The sequence below is a fragment of the Rhipicephalus sanguineus genome, chromosome 7 (genome assembly GCF_013339695.2).
Source record: "Rhipicephalus sanguineus isolate Rsan-2018 chromosome 7, BIME_Rsan_1.4, whole genome shotgun sequence".
Classification (NCBI taxonomy): domain Eukaryota; kingdom Metazoa; phylum Arthropoda; class Arachnida; order Ixodida; family Ixodidae; genus Rhipicephalus; species Rhipicephalus sanguineus.
In genome coordinates this window covers 149958221-149977868 of record NC_051182.1, presented here as the reverse complement: position 1 = coordinate 149977868, position 19648 = coordinate 149958221, and the positions used below count along the sequence as shown (strand labels likewise).

General features: G+C 47.2%; 1 protein-coding gene across 3 annotated transcripts in view; it reads right to left on the bottom strand.

Moving 5' to 3' along the window:
• Positions 1-3317: 3317 nt before the first annotated feature.
• The window catches only part of LOC119400232 (uncharacterized), a 31725-nt gene continuing 15394 nt past the window's right edge, over positions 3318-19648 (bottom strand). For 2 of the 3 annotated variants that reach the window (XM_037667238.2, XM_037667237.2), the window contains exon 2: positions 3318-6794. In XM_037667238.2, coding sequence (XP_037523166.1) covers positions 6330-6779 — 450 coding nt within the window. In that variant the 5' untranslated portion in view covers positions 6780-6794 and the 3' untranslated portion in view covers positions 3318-6329. Of the gene's footprint in view, positions 6795-17517; positions 17537-19648 lie in introns of those variants that run through there. The other variant, XM_037667240.2, reaches the window with a different exon arrangement.

Genomic DNA, 19648 nt, shown 5'->3' with positions numbered 1-19648 from the left:
ACACACAGCACTCTCGACAAGTGCACTCACTGATCTTATTACAGTACCTATACAGCCGATCAAGGCCAAATGCTTCTTTACAACGTGTTAGGCATACGTACGTGCCGTTAAAGTTGCACTAATGCAACTGAACAAACCTCCTTTTGAGGACCTGCATGACGTACGCGCACATACAAACACAACGTGGCTAGCAGACGACGCATGGAGCAATCCACACTAGGCGCGGTTCAGCCAGAAGCCGCCAGGCGGCCACTCCGCTCGATCTCGCGGCCATATTCGCCGCGAGATCGGGCTGTAGGTGGCAGCACCGTCGCCGCGTTTGTGTGGATAGACGGTCGGCAGCGCGTATACAAATGTACGCAGCGGCGCTTCGCCTTAGGCGGTTTGAGTCGATTGTCGGCAAATAAAGCTCGCTGACTGCAGCCTAATAGTGATGTATACGCCCGCCGTTGCGAAATTAATGCGCGAAATTGGCCAAACGTTCCTATTACGTGTGAGAGAAACGCAATCTGCCAATAAATGGGGCACTGGTCTTCGGTCCCATTCGTGTATTGAACTGTGCTCGATGTCTTTTCTTACTTTATTTGCACGTGTTTAAATTGTGTTTTGCCTCTACCACAATATAAATAGTGTTGCGCGACTGAGCCAATTAAGTATTTAGTTCTTGCTCTAGCGGCTAGAAAAAAAAAGAGCCTGCATTTCTGCGTAATTAGATGAAGTAGAATTTGTGCACTCTGCTTTTCTGTTTGTATGAATACGTGTACTGCTATAGAAATGCGTTGCTTCAGGTCTTTTTTAAGGTTAACCGGCCTATGCAGACGCTAGTTCATGCTTTGCGGTATCACAAGGATTTCCAAATCGCAAGCACTTCACGAGATGGTGTCGCTAAAATTCTGCATTCACACCTCGACAGTTAGTACCTTTTTTCGTTTAGGGCGACGCCAAATACACTATGTGATGTGCTTCAACGACAAAGTGGTACCCACATTGAAATGATTTTGGCAAATGGACGGTACGATGGTTAGACCTAGTGCCATACCGACACGTGCATGCACACGCTTATTAAAGAGCATACAAGTCTCGTAAGACGAAATGGTTATGTATATCGTGTAGGCATACGTACAAGCATTTGATACTGTGCTAGCACAATGGAATAAGGTGTAATCTGAGGACGTGCATGACGTACGCGCACATGCGAACACTGTGTGGCCAGCAGACGACGCAAGGAGCCATCCACACCACGGGGTTTCGTCCGCTCGCCGCTAGGTGCCGACTCTGCTCGATCTCGCGGCCAATAGCGATGTCGTATATCTGACAAAAAAATAGCTTCGCTGGATTAAAAAATTCGTTATAAGCGGATATTGTTAACACAGCATTAAAAGCAAGAATATTCGTCCTTTATTTCGTGATAGCCGATAGTTCGTTATATGGAGGTGTGGCTATGCGCAGCACTTTAAATCATCAGCCTCTTATCCAAGGCGCACGACAGACAAGTGTAGCGAATCGCCACGAAGGGTAGGAATTTTGGTAACGAGTCTAGCTGTCGCTAAGGAGATCACAAACGAGAGCCTACAAAGACGCTTGTTAAATTAATTTGAAGATCTCTGTCGACTATGTTAGAAAGTTTTAACGCGAAAGCGTTAAAGAGCTCGTTTCGCAGAAATTCTGGTGTCGGTGTCGGCGTCTTTGGTTGTGAGCGAAAAATCAGCCTAGTGCGTGAGCGTAAATTCGAGGTAGACGCAAATAAAGAAATGATAAAAACCTTCTTTTCCATTGGGACCGGGGAGTGGCACGATGCGCTTATCCCCTCGGCCACCACGCATACATCTTCTAGCATACTAAGGGCGAGCTATTTATATACACTATTCAGCGCTGGTGGTAGGCTCATCTCGGAGGTTTTTCAGCGGCTTAATTATTACCGGGTAGATCGCGCAAAGGGCCCCCGGGGCGAGCTGTTAAACGGCACCGCCCCGCCGTGTTGCCATGGTTCGTCGCGCCGCATGCATGGGTATTGTACTCGGAGGGCGTCCGCACTTTGGTTATCCTTGCGGTATGGTTTAGGTCTCCAACGAGGAGCGAAGCCTGGCTAGCGATTGGAAAGGCGATACGAACACGGCCCGATTACGCTGTCGTTTTCTATCTTGAAAGCGAAGTTCAAGCGTCTTCCAAGTTTTTTGCATTTCGCCCCCATCGAAAGCGGCAGCCCTGGCTTGGCTGGGAGCTGAACCTGCGTCCTCGACCAACAAAGAACCAGTAGCGAGTGTGAGTGCTGTCCTGCCCACATTCATTATCCGCGTCTTCGGTGCGCTTAAAACCATTATTTAATCATGAATGTCTACCTACTGGCCTTACTAGCCATCTTGCTGCCTGATAGATGGCGCAACCATACCTGGGCATGTGCAGATAAGCTTTGTGTCTACTATCTCTTTCGCCACTGTGCGCCTTCTCATCTGATAGTCTGCGTGTTTGTGCTGCTACACGGCCACCCAACAGTTTGCGGTTTTCAGCGAAAATCGAAGTAGAGGGTGTATTGTGGCATACATATAAGAAAAATAGGCTGTACAAAAATATTGCAGTGCAAAATAAGGCCTAGAAGTCGCCGGCTATAAACCACGCCCACCGCTTGCGACCGCCATTTTGCCATGTCGTTTGTGACGTCATGTGCTGCATGGAGTGGAGTCGTCCTCTTCTGCCAAGGTTTCAGCCGCTGCAAACAGTTCAATTTTGATGCCGAGCTGAAGAAAGCTTGAACAGCTAGATTACAGGCGCAGCTGACCACGGAATGAACTCGTTTGCCGGAATGCAGACGCTCGCACAGCCTGTTACGTCACGGCTGCGAGTGCGCCGGTGTTGCACGACTATCAAGCCCCTCGCGTGTTCACAAAGTATGCAATTATAAACTAAGTGCTCGACCAAATGCGCTAAAATTTCGCCAGCTTGTTTTTGAATGCTCGAGCATTAAACCAGCACAACACAGAATGTGATCGAAAATTGGTGTTACGGCCCTTTTAATTTGTCTATGCCTGTGCTTGAAGACTGACCTAGCTTCTTTCATGAGGAAGAAGACGAGAGTTCTCTGAGCCATTTATAAAGGTCATCATCATCATCATCATCATCAAACGAGAGTTCTTGGCTAGGAAACTTCTTTGCCGGAAAGCCAACTTACAGTTTTTGTAAACTGTCGATTGTTCTCTCTGAACGGCAGATTTATCTACCGCTGTCCTCTTCTCTGTCAAGTCATCCCGGGCTCCTTAGCCAGCCGGCCAGCTCAGAAGCCATGCCCCTTTCCTCACAACGTAAGCAAAACATTCTCAGTATGAAACACATAAACAAAGAAACGCTTTATTTGGCAACACAAGTTCAGCTGAAGCAAGTGTTCACTCACGATATTGGCACCACAGCCGTACATCAGTCGACTGCCGCTTGTAGAATTTGGAAAATTCATGCGCACTTTTTTTTATGCAGCAGTTTTTCTTCTTCCTGAAGAGGTACAACTGCGATAAAAATCCGCATACCCAATAAACATCGCAAATAAATATATTGCCTTTAGCATTCATTGAATGAAGCACGTAATAAACGGGGCTTATGCCTAATAATAGCCAACACGATTGGCCTAGTAAGTCACTTGCATAGTCATGTAACACTAAGGAAAGTGATATGTACAACACATGTCTGGTTATATACATAGTGACCATAGGCGTGCGCATGGTGGTGGGAGGGGGGGGGGGGGGGGGGGGGGCGGGGGGAGGCGGTCTGCCTCCCTAATTTAAAGGGGACGCTAATTTTGCCATTTACCTTGACTCAGCCGGATATTTCACGTCATTTTTTAGGGCGCAGGGTTATGACTGCGCATGTTTCTTTTTTTGAAGATAATGGCGACCAACCCTTACAAAAATGTATTCAGACAGTCTATAGACTGTCTAGAAATGGTTTTAGGCAGTCTATAGACTGTCTAAACCCATTTTTGTAAAGAAAGGACCCCTGATGCTGCATTGAAAGAACTGCTTGCTTCCCGCCTTTAGCCCCGGAAAGCCGGGGGCCAATGGCAGGCCCTTATGAGAAGTACGTCATCGCTTTATTTTAATTTTTGCATTCACTGCGGACCTTGTCTTCTTTCGGACTCGACCAAAGATAGAGCTGCGGTGAAACTTGGCCCCCTTATGCGCACGCGTATGATAGTTACTAAGAATAAAAAAGTACGGAAAGAACAAAAGATGGCGGCAAGATCTCCGCATGATACGCAGCGATGCCGATATCGCTAGATAACCATTAGAGGTCAACTTCAACAAGTTGCCCGGAGCTTCGTAATCGCGTGTAGTTCTTGGATTATGAAAGAAATGCAGTTTTGAAGAAGTCGTTCAGCTGCGTATAACAGGCCTACTCTTCATGCGTCTTTCACGCATGTGGTATTACTAGCTGCTAATATACATTCGTACGTTATAAGATCACGTGTTAATGGTTCTGAGAAAAAAATGTCTATATATATTGGAGTCACTATTCTTATTACGATATCTCTCGCCATGTATGAGTGAACACGTTGGCGTACGGTATGTATCTTGCGGTAAGTGGTGAACGGATTTTACGGTTTTACTTTCACAAGTTAACATGCTGGTTTGCGGAATTTGCCGTTCCCCTAGTACAAGTGAACGTACCGGTGCACAGATTTCGCGGTTGCCTTTATACAAGTGAACATATTGGTATACAGATTTTGCAGTTCCTCTGGTGCAAATCAATATATAGGAATTTGTGGTTCCCTTACGGGAATGGTGCTAAATTAGCTAGCTACTAGTGTACGGAATCTGCAGTTCCCGTTACACAAGTTAGGATATCGGTGTACGGAATTTGTGGGTAAATAGTGGGAACTGCTCAGAACATGCGCTATATAACGTCGATTTTACGCGTGATTGCTGCATGAACCAGTGAAATTTCCATACCCGATTTTTTGCACTTCATTGTAATACACACTTATCCTGAAAGAAACTCTTCATTTTCATTTCTACTATTGTGTTATCATTGTTCTTCTTGAACGTGTTGATCGTTACGGGAATGGTGCTAAATTTCCAGAAAACAATAGAAATATAACTACGCTCTGATGGGAGATCTATTGTGGCACTTCGTAGTCTACGCAGTGTGTTTTGAGAACACTAGCACAAATTTATGATAATGCTAACGAATCAGCTCATAAACGTTATGACTTTGCTAATACTTGTCGGTATTTTTATTGAGGTCGTTCGCCTGGTACAGTCCTACGAGGAACGACATGCAGAACGCCTTGGAATACCTGTCTAATCACAAAGTAGTTGACAGGCAGCCTTCAATACATTAAATTTATTCATTTTTTTGGAATACTTTCAGAGATCGCCTACAAAGTCCTTGGAGGTGATAATGTGGTGGTGATGTCGGATGGCATTGAAATACGTAACAATGAATTGCTTGCTTTGAATTGCTTGAATGCGTTATTCAAATTTCTCGAAACATTCGGCTAGTAACTACAAGAAATAAAATGCCCAAGAGGATGGCGACTACATGTGGCGATAATTTGTGTACAGCAATGTACACTACAGATGTCAAAGTACAATACTTGAAGTGGCGAAGACAGTACTTAAGTGGCTAGTGTAACAGAAATACACACCTATAAAGGTGCAAAACATGCGATGACACTCTCTAGCGCGGTGAAGCAGGCACGAAGTAGTGATCGGGAAACACCCTCAAGAAGTGCTCGAGCCCGGTCTGTAAGCACCACCGACACCTGCACTTTTACTTTCGATGATTGTTAGGTGTATTGACTAATTTCAACGGGAGTGGAAATGCTGATAACAATTTCCGCTGCCCGTTGCTTAACGTTCAATAGCTTGAAGACGAAATAGGTGCATCACCTCACGAGAGAGAGAAATCACCACGCGAACTGTACTGGGCAACCTCCCTACTCTGTCAACGGAAATGTATCATAAGTCTATTTTTCGCGGAGCGCATTTCTATAAAAAAAATATCGGCACGTCTTCTAGTCTCAAAAAAAAAAAAGGCAAGAGAGTGTGACGTATGTCCACGTATTATGTTGCGGCCGCCGCATCATCACATCGGGCGTAGTCTACAAGAAGGAATGGAATGCTGACAACTCCTTTCGCAAGACTCTCTAGAAGGGAGTCGAAAAGAGTTGTCTTCTTAGATGATCGCGGGCAACCCACTAGAACGAATTCTCGCTATAGCAATCTCTGCATGTGTCTTCCGTGTCGGCCCCCTATTTTCACTCGCTCTCATTGGATACTACCGGATAACCAACTAGAGCGAATTTCTCGCTATAGCGAAGTTTTCCTTTTAGTTTTCTTTCTTCACTTGGGGTCTCCGCCATACACGAGCCGATAGACGCTGGCGGCCACGGGAGCGGCCAGCGGGTTGGAGACGAGTAGCTTGGGCGCAGCGTACGTCGTGGGCCTGTAGACGCGCGCGGCGTCGTCGGCGTCGCCGAAGTAGTAGTCGGTGCCGAAGTCTTCCTCGTACGGCGACACGCTCTGGGGCACCCACGACGCCTCGAGCGTCTGGCGTCGAAAAAGCAGCGACGCGGCGAGCAGCGCTAGCGCCAGTAGCGCCAGTGCGACGCCAACGCCGAACGCTGCGAGACCGCTGATCCAGACCACGGGGTCGGCGGCGTACACCAGGTGGTAGGAGCAGAGGACCACGCCCAGGCAGGCGGACATGGTGCCGGCGAAAAGCAGCACGTTGAGGTAGGAGGGGTAGCGAACCCGGGCCCTCAGCAGCTGCTCCTTGTCGGCGAGAGTCATGGCTGCTGGTCACTCCTGCGGCGAGATAATGTTTAATCATTATCATCACGATCGTCATCATCATCAACCTATTTTAATAGCAGAGCTGTTTAAAGGCGTGGTTATTCTCCGGGGAGCGTTCGTAGTTCCTAGCGGGTACGCGTCACAGGAATAGAACAAGCCCCACCTTAGGCGTGCGCGCGCGGAGCCCCCCCCCCCCTCCCCCACCCTAATCACCTAGGAGGGAGGGGCGCAAAAAGACTTACACGTAGGTTTACTCTGTCTGCCCCACACGTTTACTCGGCCACGCAGACGTTTGACGGTAATGGCGGGCGAAGACCCCTGATGTCGCATTTGAACAACTGTTTACTTGCCATTTTTACTTCAGGAATGCCAGGGACCAACGGCATGCCATTGTGAGAAGCACGTCATCGCTTCATTTTCATTTTTTTTCGTTAATTGTGATGCATGTTGTCCTTTGTACTCGGGGGGGGGGGGAAGGGTGCTGTGACAAAAGATTCCCCCCCTCCCCCCACTAATGAGAAAACTTCTGCACGCCTGTGGGCTGCACTAGTCACTTCTGGTCCACTAAAAATGAAGTTCGCGGACAAAAGCGTATTTGCCACGGGGAGAGAACGAAAGAATTAAGGAAAGAGAGAAATAAAGAGAGAAAGAAAGGAAGAGAAAAAGAAACAGAGGGAATGAAAGGAAGAAAGAAAGATAAAGACAGAGAAATAAAGAAAAAGAGACAGAGAGAAAGAAAGGAAGACTTTGTGGAAGACATCTGGTTGGGAGTGCAGGATGGAAATCTGTACGTCCTCGTTTGTAACGACGCAGACCACGCCTAGCAACGGGATGCCATCAGCATCGCTGTTTAACAACCCTTTACGATGTTAAGTCAGTGAAGCTAGTTTATTTTTTAAATGTCCACTGCAGGATGAAGGCCTCTCCCAATGATTTCCACTTTACACATTATTTAGTTACATGCACGTAAAGACAAGTTGGTGCCAATGCGTGGCGCCGGCTACTCCTTTTACATAATAGTCGCGCAATGCTCCCTCCTAACTGTTTCCTCCCTCCATGCCGGGAATTGGATCTTCACCCAAGTGTTTAGCATCGCAACACTTTAGTTGCTACAGGCAACAACGACTGTCATGCGCGAAACAATGAAACGCAACAACCGAAGTGGAAACGCGAAATGAGAGAAATGACAATGAGAGAAATGACAATGGCAATCTGATCTCTCGATGAGAGATCAGATTGCCATATCAGAAACGGCTGATGATCGCTGACATGCCCATGATCGAGTAGAGCATCAGTTATTTGAAAACGGCGCATACAAATACGCACTTGAACAGCGCACCTTCGAGGCCGCATTTCTGAATGTTCACTGGCGCCGGGGTTTTCGCGCAAGACGCCGCCGAAATGTATGAGTTACAAAAGCTCCGCTTAGAAACTACATTTCGTTTAAACATTTATAATTAAACCTCTGCAGTCATTCACTTGACTGCCGATTCTTTTTTTTTCACCAGTCTCACCATTCTGACTCTCGTGAAACGTGATCTTCCGTCTGCAATCATGCGTAAATTTTCCAGAATGCTGGACTCCTCGTGGTCACGATCGCGTGTCTGCATTTTTCGAAAAGAGCGCATTTGGCACGTAAAAGAGCTCGTGGGAGCTCTTTCATCAAAAGGAAACACCACCTACGTTCGAACGTGTAATTTACGAGCCTGCGTAAAATACTGCCGCGGCTTCCGGCTCATTTTTGCTAGCGTAACGCAGCTGCCAAGTGACTGTATGAGTGTTCCTCGACACGGGCAGGATGTGAGCTCAAATTTTAGTGCGCTCTGTTCGCTCTTTGATCTCGACCGCTGTAGTTGTACGTCTACGGATGCATTGCGTTAAGACTTTAAAGGGTCACAAAGAAAAAAAAAAACGATGTTTCTCGTATTAGTATATCACTCTTTCACAGTAACAAAATCACCTCGCTTGCCGCGAGACGACGTTCGATAAGCGAGAACACGTGCAAAAAGAAAATGCGGGTGGCGCCGCCACCTTGTAATTCCTGCACCAATCAGAGTGACGTCATAAATTTTCACGGCGACTATTAGGGCCTACGCAGTTCCTAATCGGGGAAAGTGTAGTACATTGTCCTCTGAGGGGGCCAGAGATTTAACATACCAAGTCTCAGCAAATTTCGTTTAATAAATATCGTCAAAATAAGAAAAACACACTTTGATATCTGTGACGTCAAGCACGCAAATATCGGCGCGAAGTTTAAAAAGAGTTTAAACATCTCCCGCTAAAGGGGACCATGAGCCGATGCGAAGCCGGAGCACTTGCACGATAGCGTTCTGTTGGCGTTCGTTGGGCATGCTACGACCTCGCGTCGTGGAACGCGAAGAGGGACGCTACGCGCGTCGTATCTTCCATCTAGCCTAGCCGTTAATTCTCTCAGGGCGAGCGGGGAACGCGGTCGACAGGCGGGTGAGAGGGGGCAGCGTAGGAGAGGAGAGAGAAGGGGAGGGGACGCGCATGCGCTCGAGCTCATCGCGGCGTTGCGCAGGAGAGAATTTCGGCATGTCTAGCCCGCGTTTCAGAGGAAGTGTGGAAAGGAGGAGGGGAGAGGGAAAGGGGAGAGAGGAAAGGGAAGAGGGTGAGTGGAGAGAGGAAAAGGAAGAGGGGGAGAGGACAGGAGGAATGGTGAGGCGGAGTGGAGAGGAGGTGTGTAGGGAGGGTATGCGCATGCGCAGTAAGGGTGGTCACGCCGCACACCACCACCACCACCACCACCACCACCACCGGATTGAGCTCCGCCTTAAGATACTTCGCATCTAAAATTAGACACTCCAATTGATTTGTCTCCACTGTTAAAAAACGCATGATGGTGAAATTAGCGTCATTAGAGGTTTCAGAGTACAAATTATGTGTATGAATCTAAACCAATTGATGGTTTCACTTTAGTGTCCCTTTAAAAGGCGCACTGAAATATTTTCAACATTTCACTGTGTCACTGTTGCGTTCAGGGGTCGTGACATTACGCCGTTATTATGCTGTTATCATGCCTTTATCACTGTGACTTTACCAAATATATCATCTCAATGCGCTTACACAAACACGATTACACAGAGCTTCAGCACAGTGCCACACAGTGGCACACAGTCACACGGTGACACAGTCACACAGTGACATAATCGCACAGTGACACACGTAGTCATCTCAAGAAACACATAGACAGTTATAAATTGCTTGACGAAGTCAAACAAATTCTGTCTAATAGGTCAAATAGGGTGGTAGTGATGCTAATAATGAAAATTATATTGGAACACTTTAAAGTAGTGCATCGACTAGCGTTCCTTGAGAATGTCATCTATCGTGTCCGGCACTCTGAAGGCCCCCAGACATTTTCCGATGCAGCAGTATTTACCTCATTACCGTGATCGCTCATTACAAGCTTTCAGTTTTAACTGGGAAGTCTGAGAGAAACAACTGTATTGACGGCAACGCGAGGTCGTTGAATTTAGCTTGCCGGTGGCTCGAATGGCGGTGGCAATATTCCCGAGTATTACCTGTGCAAGTCGCCATATGAGGCATGCCCTGTTAATACTTGCCCCCTAAGTTTCAAAATGTGCACACCTGTCTAACTGCACGATCGTTTTAAGCGAAGTTCTTATAATTAACAGATCTGAGTGTCCAAGCCGCCATATGAGGCACACCCTGTTAATATTAACCCCTAAGTTTCCAAGTGTGCACATATGTCTAACTACACGATCGTTTTAAGCGAAGCTCTTATAATTAACAGATTCGAGTCCCGACGTCGTACTCGAAAAAACCCGGCGCCTGAGAGCGTGCGGAAAAGCGGCCCTCGCAGGTGCGCCGGTTACATGCGTATTGGTATGCGCCGTTTCACAATAACTGATGCTCTCTCGATCGTGGGCTTGTCGGCAATCAGCCATTTCTGATATGGCAATCAGATCTTTTATCGAGGTCACTTGTCATTTCACGCTGCCACGTTTCATTGTTGCCTGGATATGAACACATGTCCATCGTTGCCTGTAGCAAATGAAAGTGTTGTGCTGCTAAGCACGTGGAGGAAGGTCCGATTCTCGGCATGGAGGAAGGAAACAGTTACGAGGGAGCAGTGCGCAATGCGAAAGAAGGAAAGAAAGAGAGAGAGGGAAAGAAAGAAGGAGAGAAAGAAAGAAAGAAAGAAAGAAAGAAAGAAAGAAAGAAAGAAAGAAAGAAAGAAAGAAAGAAAGAAAGAAAGAAAGAAAGAAAGATCAGGCGCGCTCAAGCCAAGCTTCGCATGCCCCCATTTTCCCGATAGAGCAAGAGCTCCTGAATTCTTTTCGTTAGAATTTCTCTGCTATTACAATGCGGCCGGTATCGGACCTCGTTCTCAGCCGCCGTGCCATCAAGGGGAAGAACATAAGAAAGAATGCATTGCACTACACGAGTTCCCCACTCTCTCTAATTATGACGTCAGTGTAGAATGATCGACGTCATTACGTCGACGACGGCCGCATGTTATGAGCCAGCCAAACTAAGAAAGAGTCGCGAGTATTAATCTGTAACTGATACAGATAGCGGTTAGTGAAGCGGCAGCTCTGCAAAGCAGCGACAGAGGCCTCTGGCGGCAGTTGTTGCCATAGCGACGGACCAAGGCTCTGGAATCAAACTTGCTCGTCAAACGGGCTCGGTCAATTATTCGGCTGCACGCACTGAACTGTATAAGTCAGAGCGTGCGCACTAACATATAAAAAGCTGATATATGGGCATATAAAAATTGGCCAGATACGCCCATGTATGACATATGAGAATCCCATATATGGGTATATTAAAAATTGTGCACATATGGCCATATATGGCCATATATGACATTATAGAGGGATCCCATATATGGGTATCTTAAAAATTGGGCAGATATGGAAATATATGGCCATATACGTCATATATGGCCATATATGTCCATATCTGCCCAATTTCTAATATACCTATATATGGATTTTTTTATATCAGTCCATATATGGGATTTTCGTAAGGGAAGTCGTGTGCCTGACACATGGAATCTGTATTTGTTGATTGGGACAGTGCGCGGCACCGTGACAGAAGAAGAAAAGAAATACAGATCGCAGACAATGGAGGATGTGTAGAAGCAACAGTGGCATTTTCTTAACTGTATGAACCTTTCGTGATTTCCTGTCTTGTACTTTTTCAAGGCAGCTTTCTCATGTACACGGCCAACTATGTCCACCGCGTATCTGAAACAACAACCATGCATGCTTCTTGATTAAAATGAACATGTGACAGTCGATAATGATTATTCTCTAGTTGAATTTCTTGCCTAATATTGTTCGAGGCTAGGAACGAGGTATTGATTTCTTCAATTACCTAAACATCTATACATGTAATGTCCATCTGTAAATGCATAGAATGCCAATCTGACAAGCTCACTGCCTTATATTGAGATAGCTGCATTGTGTAGCGTACAGACGGATGAGTTGCATGCAGCATTTAGTTAACTACGGATGCATTATTGAGCGAGCGAGTCCGCGCATTTAAGAGCTGAGATAACTACAACAGGTACTAATGTATGCAAGTAAAGCATACAGAGCTCGTGTTCTAAACATATCAGATAACGTGCTATACTGAGTGACGTGCTCTGTATACGCTGGGTGCCCGAGACACGCAAAACCTTAAAGGGACACTGAAGTGATACAATGAATCAGTTTGTACTGATAAATTATACTCTGAAAACTCTATTGTCGTTAATTTAACCACCATAGGTTTGTTAATAGAAGGGAAAATAGAGGTGAAAGTTTCAATTTTAAATTTCGCGCTGGAAGCGCTGCACGTGACGTCACGGATTTGAAAGGCGTTTTTTTTTTTCTTCGTACTTTGGCGACATTGGTTCCACTAAGTATCCCAAAACTTGGTATGCTAAGTCTCTGGCCCCCTCAGAGGACAATGTGCATCATATTTACCGGTTAGGAACTGCCCTACTAGACGCCGTCAAAATCTATGACGTCACAGCTATTGGTGCGGAAACCTCAAGGTGGTGTCGCGACCCGCATTTTCTGTCTGCGCGTTTTCTCGCTTACCAAGCGTGGCGACTTCGGCATTGGGAAAGAGTAATTTACTAATACGAGAAAAATAGCTTTTTTCTTTAGTGTGCCTTTAAGTTAAAGCAACACGTAATAACAGTCTTCCGGTGAGTGCAGTGACGGGAACAACATTGATCAGATAACAACATTGACCATGATGGCTTCATTGGGTTCTCATCGTAGGCATATATGGTCAGGAAATTTCAGAGGAAACATTCAGAGATTACACATGAAATGAGAGACTTATGGCCTGTAGTTCATAGCATTGATGACTTTTTATTATTTTTTTTTCGTTTTGTCTGGTACGTGTCTTTGGCCCTGTAACATAAGCGTGCTCGTACACTCCAATAACTACGGTAAGTATTGTAACATGACGATATAATTATAGTAGGCCTTGCAGGCCGTATTGCGATCTGCAGGCGTGAACGACGCGTCAACTCGTGCTCTTGTGCACTTCTACACTTCTCTCTGGAACCGGATAAAACCGGATTCATGCAGTCGTAGCCCTGACATTGTACACCAGCTGCCTTGTTCTGTATTTTCGTCCTTCCGTTTCGAGGAATGCGGTAAACGAACGGCGGATACTTTACAACGAAGCATGTGCTAAACCGGAAGACACTCGCAAAAAAAAAGAAAGAAAAAGAAAAGGGATACAGCTTTAATAATGACGTCTTCTCGTAGCCGTAGTACGAGTGTCAGCTTTTAACGGAGTGTGCGCATGACGTTGTTTGTGATCCGTGGATCGGATTCTCAGCGGAATCAGTTGCTTACACACGTCATGTCCCATGACGTGGGCTTGCAGCCCTGTAGCGATCGTTTGCCGAACGTACACACAGGAGGATTTTATGACTATGCAACCACCCACAAATCAACGGAGGTCGCGACCCTGCGAGGTATTGCCCTCCGACAAACGTGCTACAAGTGGGTATACGTTACTAGGCAAGTTTGCGGACGACAGCACTGGCGTAAGCCATAGGAGGGGGGGGGGGAGTCTCAGCCGAATTTTAAAAATTTTTGTATATGTATGTATACACGCACACATACGAGAACACGCACGTACAGTACAAACCCCACCACCCCGAAAAAAAAATTCTGGCTACGCTACTGGATGATAGGGTTGAGAGGGAGGGCAGATTCGCGGATGGTCGCCATGGCCGATGGCGATGCTCATGAGGCTGTTCCCTTTTCTATAAGCATTGTGTGTTTGCAATAGTATGAGCAATGGTATAAGCAATGTACTTGCTCTTATGATTGTTGTATTCGTATATATTTGTATTTTTTTAGATACAACATATTCTGTCTTGCTTTATTTTGTTGGCTACAGTTGCATTGTGATATATGTTTCAGTTCCTGCTAAAACTTCATTGGTAATTGCAGTATCTGTTAATAATAAAATAAATAAATGAGCGGAGGGAATGAAAAGTTCAACTGAACAACGCCACGATTTAACAATAGTATGGTCCCTTGAATACTGGCTAGTCTACCGTCCGCATGGCGCACCGTATGGAGAGGGGTTGACGCTTTCTAAATGACCCCGCAGGGGGCGCTGCGCGCTTTCGGAATGTCACCCTCTGCTCTCGCCTGCTTGTTCGTTGTGTTGTGTTGCGGTGCTGTGGATCGTCCGTTGTGTTACTATGACCACAACTGCGACGGTGTGTTTGCTGGACTACATGGACCTCACCTCATCAGTCTGCGGGAACGAATGACCATCCAACTGCAGCACAATTTTTAGTGATAGTTCACCATGGAGCATTTTATAACATTGCAAAACCACATAAATCAGGAAATTGTGCCCCAGAAGTTATCACTGCTCTGGCTTCTCTTCCTGAGGTACAAACGGAAAGCAAGATTGCTGCACTGGATAATTTGATTGATGGAGGAATGTTTGGTGATGCTGAAAATGCACTGCAAGGTTGCGCCTTGCGCAATATCAGTTCGTCGGACCACGCGTCTTCTGTGACGGCAAAAAGCCATGAAATGCTTATTTATGATGTGGCAGCTAGGGTACACAGTAAGATCCCGAGGGATACTTCCTGTAATGAGTGTACATTGCTGCTCTCTGTGGAAAAGCGTGGTGCTGTGTATGATGCTTCTGAATCCATATCAAATTTCGACAATGGAGGTTTGATATACCCTTCGTTAAGGATATTATAACCATCCTTGAGAACAGCTTAACGACATTTTTCAGCGTAAATAAGCTACACGAGCAAAGAAGATGACTCTTAAGGGCCCCTGTTTTTTTTTTGTGAAACACACTATTTAATGAGAACTAACAGACAATAATGCCAGGAAAAGCATACGGGATGTTATTTGTAGTCATTAGGATATAAATGTGAAGAAAGTAAAGTGGACGAAAAGATAACTTGCCGCCAGCAAGGACTACTATTCGACCAAGCTCGCTCACGGACTCCCACACTACACCGCCACGACACGTTTGCTAGCCCTAGGGACGCATAACACCCTCAGTGAGCTACTGGAAGCTCAGTGGACCAGCCAAAGACAACGCCTTCTGCTCACACCCACTGGGCGGCACCTCCTCTCGAGACTGGGATACCCATTCTTGCCCAATGACGTCGAGGACACCACTATCGCTCTCCCTCCCTGGGTCCGTAGAACCTTAAAGGTGCACCCGCTACCCCGGAACATGAGTCCTGAGCATGACGCGGGACGCCGGCGCGCTCGTGTTCGGTACCTGGTGCGCATGCTCGGTGACATCCCTGAAACAAATACGCTATACACCGATGCCGCACGTTGCTGCAACGGGTATTCTGCGGTAGTGTTGGACGGCGGTGAAACTTTACTTACGGCCGCCTCTCTGCGGAGTGCTACACCTACGGACGGCGAAGTCCTTGGTGTCGCGCTTGCTGTACAACAAGCTCTTCAGATTCCTGGAGAGGTGTACATATTAAGCGATTCCCAGCAAGCATGCCGAGCCTTTTTGATGGGACGCGGATTCCCGAAGGCGGCTCACTACATCCTACACAAGTCGTCAAACATAAACATAGACACATCTAGCCCACAACGTATCCACTTGCTCTGGACTCCTGGCCATGCCTCATTGCCGGGTAATGACCACGCTCACGCGGTCGCTCGAGAAATTGCCCACCGAGCTGCCCGGCATGGCGAGGCCGAGAGTCCAGATCAAGTGGGTCCTCCACTCACATACCGAGACATATTAACATACTACACCAGAGCTAGACAAACCATGTCCCCGCCACCACCGTCGTTCTCGCGAGAGGAAGAGGTGGCACTCCGCCAACTTCAAACGAATACTTTCCCCAACCTCCTCTCCATGCATAAATTCTACCCTGACCGCTACACAGACTCTTGCCCGGGCTGTGGCAGCTCCCCAACGGCGTTCCATGTCACGGTGGAGTGCACCGCAAAATTATTCCCTCCCCTTCCAGTCATCCTGCGCCCCTTCCGCACCAAAGAGCTGTGGGACGATGCCCTCTGCGACGGGCCTCCCGAGGTCCGCCAGGCATTGGTTGGACGGGCCCGTGTCGTCGCTGCGATCATCATAGGGACCCCGGACTAGGGTTCCCTCCCACATGCTTGGTTTATATACTTTAATAAAATGTTTTCTCTCTCTCTCACATTTATATCCTAATTACTACAAATAACATCCCGTTTCCCTGGCATTATTGCCTGTTAATTCTCATTAAATAGTGTGCTACACGAGCAAAGCATTCTCGACTTTGCCAATATCATTACGTGGGTACAGCGGCCTGCACTAACATGCACTGAGCATGCACAGCAAATTACTTGCCAAACATTCTTCTACGGCTGCGCTTTTTTGTGAAGGCCCATTAATAATGAGAGAACAGCAAAAAAAGAGCAGCTGAAGCATTTGAAAATGAGAAGATGTAAATAATTTTCCTACCTGTGCAATTTTTCATATTTATTTGCTTTCATAACCACTTTCGTTTCCCCGCTTTAGTTTTTTTTTTTTTGATGCTCATGCCAATAAAATTTTTGAAAAAAAAGAGTAAACTGGTTCTTGCAATGTCAGTTGGTGCCGTGCCACCTGAGAAACAACCTACTCACAGTACTACCATGCATTCTTTTGATATATGTGCCTCGGCAAAGCAAGCCTTTGTGAACGAAAGCATGTGACAACGTGTTAATCGAACCGGTTAGTATTTGCCATGGCACAATTACGCTGCAGCAAAAAATATTGCAAGAAATTGTCAAGCTGAACGTGCGCCCGCGCTTCGGCGACACGCAGCTGGTCGGCGGAGCGCCGCTCCCCAGCATGAGGACTGCTCGAAGCGCCACCACCCGCATCATTCGGTAAGCGTGCTCGCTCCCCTCAGCGGACGGCAGACTAGCCAATATTCTAGGGACCCTAACAATAGCAAAAATTTGCGGTTTTACGTGCCAAAACCACGATATGATTATGAGGCACGTGGTAGTGTAAGCCTCCGGCAATTTCGGTCACCCGGGGTTCCTTAAAGTGCACTGACATCCCACAGTACACGGGCCTCTAGCATTTCGCTTCCACCGAAAATGCGACAGCCGTCGCCGAGATCGAACCCGCGACTTTCGAGTTAGCATCCGAGCACCGTAACCACGGTACAGTCTGAATCGTACTTGTATACAGTGGTCGAACGCGTGGCTGTGGACAGTGGTGCCGTGCGCAGCTGCTACCTCACCTTAGGTACAATCCTCCGTCCATGCTTGAACTGTAGCACAAGGATCTAGCATCCTGTATGACTACTGGTGAATTCGAATGGCAGATTCGGAGCACTTCCGGTAGCAGTTTTTCTGCTCCATGCGGAGCAAGTCTGTTCCATTGGCAGATTGAGAGTGCTCCCTATATGTTTCATTGGCAGATCTGGAGCAGCTCCTGCGCCAAATTCACTCCACGTAGCAGCTCTTTCTACTCCGCGAAAAGCGGCGGATTCGACTGGAAGTGTGGAAGTCGCAAGCTCCCCGCGCATGCGCAGAACGTGGCGTTGCCCGACCGCGCCCGTGCCCTACGGTCACGCCTGTGAAAGCGAACACACGGCGTGAAACGCGAGGAATGCTGGAAAGCAGACGTGCGAGGAAGCAGATGTGCACTAGCGCCCCCTACCGTTTGCTCTGGCGGGAGCACCTGCGTTCGACTGGCAGATTTCCTTCGGTTGCCCTCCGCAACCGAAGTTCGTCGGCCACTCCGAATCTGCCACTGGAATCCATTATAGGTCTGGTAGCCTTACGGTATCGATCTCTGCATATTTTTGCGAAAAACGGCGGCTGAAGCGGCCGACTGGCCGCTCCAGACAAGTGTGATTCCTACTGTATACCACCGCGGCGAACAATGCCACGATTTCGACACTGCAAGGTCGCACGCGCAGCACAGCGACACGGGTGCACAGCACGGAGCATGTGCACGACACTTCCTGCGACGTAACAGCGAGTGATTTGCATCTGTTGCCCAACGCCTAACATTTCCACGAGCACGTGGCGCTACATAACCTTCCTACGAGACGAAACACACGTCATCTAGCCCCCGCGGGCAGTATCGACCGCTGAAGAGCACACGTTGCAGATAAGATAGTGAAAATCGCTTATATATATTTATAGTCCCCCTTACATCGGCTGCGGCAGTACCGTTTCGCAAAACTCCTTCGAATTGCTTAAAGCAACTGCGGCAGAAAAACAACCGATAAGAGGATAGGCTACCTAGACGGTTCGGTTTTGAAGAGCGCAGTACTTACTTTGTCGATATTTAGTTGTGCCTTAGCTTCGGGGGGGAAAAAAAGAAGAAAGAAGACGCATACAAGAGCATTTTCGTGGTGATTATGTCATTGTAATGACATGGTTGTACAAGCAGATATGTCCCATTCAGCTGAGTCATTGCAGTAGAAGACATGCCAGCATCTTATCGTGGGGTGATTCATTCGACTTTCACTGTGAAAAAAGAATTCAGAAGCCCTTGCCCTATCGGGAAAATGGGGGCAAGCGAAGCTTTGCGCCTGCGTGCCTGACGGCACTGCATTTCTATCTATCTATCTATCTATCTATCTATCTATCTATCTATCTATCTATCTATCTATCTATCTATCTATCTATCTATCTATCTATCTATCTATCTATCTATCTATCTATCTATCTATCTATCGCATTACGCAAGACTCCCTCCTGACTGTTGCTTTCCTCCGAGCCAGGAATCCGCCTTTTTCACGACGCCCCTACGCATGCGCTCTCCCCTAGCGGAAAAGTCGCGAAACGTCTTTCATCTCGGAGGCTTTGCTTCTGGCAATACCGGTTGTCCCGGCCCCTACCAAACCGCTACCAAAACGCCAGAGGGCAGCACAGGAAAATGAAAGAGGCGGATTGAACCTTCATCCACGTGCTCTTAGCAGCGCAACTGTTCAGTTGCTACTGGCAACAACGACGGTTATGAGTTCGTATTCGGGCAACAGTGAAACGTGGCCACGCGAATTGGCAAGTGACCTCGATAAAAGATCAGATTGCCATGTTAGAAACGGCTGATCGCCGGCGAGCCCACGATCGAGACAGCGTCAATTATCGGAAAACGGCGCATACAAATGCGCAAGTGACCGGCGAACTTTCGAGGGCCTCATTTGTTTACGCTCGTCGTAGCCAAGTTATTGGTGTACGACGCCGCCGAAATCTCAATTATAAGCGCTTCGTTTAAAAACAAACAGCGAGGGTGCAGTATAAGGTACCATTATAAGCATTAATACCTCCATGCCCTCGTCCGTACAGCAGTGTTAGATACATTACGCGTATGTTTGAACAAACTGAATCTAACTGAATTGAGCCGGAAGGTGCTCA